The following is a 4,062-nucleotide window of genomic DNA, read 5'->3' as shown; positions in this document are numbered from 1 at the left end:
AGGACCCCCCACCGTGATGGGACCCTCCTTTCCCCCCCCCTTTAGGGGACACGGGGATGGGGGCACTGGGGACATGGACATCAGGGGACAAGGCAACACTGGGGACAAGGGCGTTGGGGACATCGGGGGCATGGACACTGGGGACAAGGGGACATGGTTTTGGGGTCACGGGGGTCACTCATTTGGGGTCATTTGGGGTCACTCAGGGACACGGTGGGACGAGGGGACRTGGAGACCAGGACACTAAGGGATGGTGGCTCCTGGGCACCAGGACAGGGACAACTGTGAGTCACGGAGCACGACCCGGGGACAAGGGGACAGACAGCGACCGCGGGGACCAGCCCTCTTGGGGACAACGGGGACAAGGGGGGGACAAAGGGGATGGGAAGGGACCTCACCCCGTTGTCCCCCTCCCTCAACAGAGCCACCAGGACATGGGGACACGAGTGCAAACTTTATAGTGGGGCACCCTGGGGTGCCATGTGGCACCCCGGGGTGCCGCAGGACACCCTGAGGTGCCGCAGGGTGACGTGGGCCACTCCTGGGGTGACATGGGGTGCCGGGGGCCACCCCGTGTCCATGTCCATCTAGGTGGTGCGGAGCTGGTAGTCTGGGGCGGGGGGAGCACGGAGGTGAGGGGGGTCTCATGTCCCACGGGGGGTCCCGGGGAGCCGGGGGTGCCCCGTGTCCCCGCGGGGGGGGCGCAGAGGGTCCCCGTCCCTGTCCCCGTCCCTCACCGCCGCTCTGTGTCACGTAGCGCACCCAGGGCAGCGCCTGGTAGCCGCTCTTCTCCATGATCTTCATGTAGCGGACCTGGGCACGGCCACCACGTGGGCGGACAGCGGCACCCCCAGGACCCCCCCAGACACCCCGGGACCCCCTAGTGCAGCGGGGACACGGCTGGGAACCCCCCTCAGGTGACCTGCAGGAGGCCCAGGGGACAAGATACTATGACATGGGTGGGCACTAGGACATAGAGCGGACACGGGGACATGGGGGGACACAGGGATGTAGGGAAGGATGCAGGAGGGGGGCACTGGGACACAGGGAGGGGACAGGGATGCAGGGGGGGGATGCAGGGATGGGGGGTGACACAGGGACATGGGGGGTGGACCCAGAGATGCAGGGGGACACACAGGGGACCCCAGGGGATATGAGGGATGTGGGGACACAGGGAGGGGACAAAGGGAGGCAGGTGACGTGCAAGGGACACGGTGGGGTGCAGGTGCCCCAGGGTACACACTGGGGACCCCAAGGGACACACAGGGGACACAGCAGGGGGCAGGAGCCCCAGGGGACCCGCAGGGGATATTCAGGGGTGCCCAGGGGACCCGCAGGGGATATTCAGGGGTGCCCAGGGGACCCGCAGGGGATATTCAGGGGGGCCCAGGGGACCTGTCGGGGACACCCAGAGCCCCAGGGGACCTGTTGGGGACATTCAGAGGGCCCCAGGGGATGTGCTGGGGTGCAGGAGCCCCAGGGGACCCGTTCAGGGCACCCCGGGGACGCGCCGGGGCCCCGCGGCGCACCTGGATGCCCGACACGGTGAAGTAGGGGATCTCGAAGCGCACGGCGATGGGCGGCCGCCCCTCGTCCTCGTGGCGCTGCACGCTCGGCAGCCCCAGGCGCGCGCGCAGCTCGTGCTCCCGGCCCCCCTGCGCCGCCGCCGTGAGCGCCAAGGGCCCCAGCGTCCGGGCCGGGGTGGACCGTGCCGCCCGCCCCCCCGCTCACCGGGAACGACTTGATGCTCCAGAGGATGACATTCCGCTCGGGAAGGTACTTGGCGGAGCCGGCGCTGGCACGGAACTTGGGCGAGTCGGCGTCGCTGGGCACCGGCACCGCGATCTCCACCCCCGTGGCCACCGACTGCTTCTTGAACTGGCCCTTGGCCTGGGGGACATTGGGACATTGTGGGGGGATGCRGGGGGGCGTGATGGGACAGGGGACACGGAGGTGGTGGACACCCACCTTGATCAGGATCTCCAGGCGGCTGTGCGAGAACTTCTCGATGACGGACTCAATCCAGATGAGCGGCTTCACCTTGGCACGGGCAGGAGTGTCCCTGTCCCTGTTCCCATCCGTGTCCCCATCCCCATCCCCATCATCCCATTCTCATCTTCATCTCTATCCCTGTCTCCATCCCCATTCTGTCCCCATCCCATCCCTGTCCCCATGCCCACCTCATCACAATCCCCATGCTGTCACTGCCCCTGTTCCCACCCTGTCCCCATCCCAATCCCCGTCCCCATTCCCATCCCCATGCTGTCCCCATCCCCATCTTATGCCCATCCCAATCCCTGTCCCCATCTTGTCCTTGTCCCCATCCTCATTCTGATCCCCATCCCCATTCTGTGCCTGTTCCCATCCCTATCCCCATGCCACCCCTGTCCCCACGCTGTCCCTGTCCCCATCCCCGTCCCCATCCCYGTCCCCACGCTGTGCCCATCCTGTCCCYGTCCCCATCCCGTCCCGGTGCCCGCGCGGCGCCGGGCGCACCGGGGTACTGAGGCGGTAGGCCATGAGCTCGAAGTKGCCGTCGGGCGGCACGAAGGCGATGGTTCGCTCGCGCTCGAAGCGCGCCAGCCGCACGCACTGGTGGAACTTCACGTCCTCCAGCTCCACGGAGCGGCCCCGGCCCCCTGTGCGCCGAGGGGACACGCGGGGACACGGCGCTGGGGACGGCACCGCGCGGGCCGCGCCGCCCGCCCCGCCGGCCCCGCCGCCACTCACGGCCCGTGAGCTCCGAGAGGACGCGGTCGTTGAGGCCCAGGCGCAGCTCCGGCATTCCYGACAGGAACACCTTGAGGCGGATGGAGCCCAGCACCTCGCTGAGCAGCACGGAGCCGCTGGCGCTCACCTGCGGTGTCACCAACAGTGTCCCCACGGCCCCAGTGTGGCCGCAGTGGCGCCCCCGGTGCCAGCCCTACCAGCAGGTTCACGGACTCCACCACGTCGATGAAGACCTCGTTCTTCTTGTACTTGATGCCCTCGGAGCGCCAGGACACGGCGTTGGTGACGGTGGTGGGGACGCGCGAGCGGCCCGTGTCCAGCTTGTTGCCCTCCTGGGTGATGTACCTGGGTGACAGGGAGGTGACAAAGGTCCCGGCGTGTCCCCCTTCCCGCCGCCGCGTCCCCACTCACTCCTGCAGGATCTTGCTGTCCGTGGTCTGCGGGAAGCCAAAGTCCATGAGCTCGTCGAGCAGCTCGTAGATGATGACAAAGTTGTCACGGACACTCTCCTCCTCCAGCTCCTTGAAGTACTCGCAGAAAACCTGCCGGTGGCAGCGGGGACAGGGGGTCTCCGATGTCCCTGGTTTCTCCCCATCCATCCCCGCGTCCGTCTGTCCATCCTTGCGTCCCCCATCTGTTCACACAACTCCCCTGTCCATCCCCACGTCCCCCTCATCTTTCCCCGCTTCCCCCGTCCATCCCTGCGTCCTCCCGTCCATCCCCATATTCCCCTGTCCATCCCCATGTCCCTCTTTGAGTCCCCGCATCCCCGTCCATCCCCATGTCCCACTTGTCCATCCCTGCATCCCCCCATCCGTCCCTGCATCCTCCATCCGTCCCCATCTATCCCCATGTCCCCCCCATCCACCTCTATGTCCTCCCATCCGTCCCTGTGTTCCCCCCATCCATCCCCCTGTCCCCCTCATAAATCCCCACGTCCCCGTCTCACCTCGACCACCTTGTAGAGGAAGGCGAAGACGAGCGCRGCGTTGCCGTTCTTCCTGGTGACGGCCACCACTGGCACGGCGGGGCTAAGGAAAAGCAGGATCCGGAGGCGGGGGGCTCCCGGCGTTCCGCGGCATTCCCGGTGCAAGGATACGGTAGAGGTTGGCGTGCTTGATCCAGAGGAAGTGGAGGGGGCCCTGGGCCAGCAGCGGCTCCGCGCCGCCCTCCTCCTCGCGCTGCAGCAGCAGCGTCATGAAGGCCTCGATGTCGCCCGCGCTCACGTCCCCCTTGTAGTTGCGGCTGATCAGGGGCTGGGGGGGACACACAGGGTGACGAGGGGGGCGCGGGGCACCCCCCTCCCCAGCCCACCCGGACGCCTGGGCCCAC

The 4,062-nt window shown here is 67.7% G+C and overlaps 1 protein-coding gene across 1 annotated transcript in view; it reads right to left on the bottom strand.

Moving 5' to 3' along the window:
• Positions 1–546: 546 nt before the first annotated feature.
• The window catches only part of LOC112956398 (AP-1 complex subunit mu-2-like), a 5,335-nt gene continuing 1,819 nt past the window's right edge, over positions 547–4,062 (bottom strand). Inside the window, exons 2-12 of the mRNA XM_026049903.1 lie at positions 3,830–3,986; positions 3,680–3,747; positions 3,142–3,272; positions 2,928–3,075; positions 2,731–2,857; positions 2,497–2,639; positions 1,969–2,040; positions 1,732–1,890; positions 1,530–1,655; positions 738–813; positions 547–610 (exon numbers count right to left, since the gene is read on the bottom strand). Coding sequence (XP_025905688.1) covers positions 588–610; positions 738–813; positions 1,530–1,655; positions 1,732–1,890; positions 1,969–2,040; positions 2,497–2,639; positions 2,731–2,857; positions 2,928–3,075; positions 3,142–3,272; positions 3,680–3,747; positions 3,830–3,986 — 1,230 coding nt within the window. The 3' untranslated portion in view covers positions 547–587. The remainder of the gene's footprint in view (positions 611–737; positions 814–1,529; positions 1,656–1,731; positions 1,891–1,968; positions 2,041–2,496; positions 2,640–2,730; positions 2,858–2,927; positions 3,076–3,141; positions 3,273–3,679; positions 3,748–3,829; positions 3,987–4,062) is intronic.

Source organism: Nothoprocta perdicaria, unplaced genomic scaffold, assembly GCF_003342845.1.
Source record: "Nothoprocta perdicaria isolate Ctin4 unplaced genomic scaffold, notPer1 scaffold_628, whole genome shotgun sequence".
Taxonomy (NCBI): domain Eukaryota; kingdom Metazoa; phylum Chordata; class Aves; order Tinamiformes; family Tinamidae; genus Nothoprocta; species Nothoprocta perdicaria.
The sequence above is the reverse complement of the archived record's forward strand: the minus strand, read 5'-3'. Positions and strand labels throughout refer to the sequence as shown.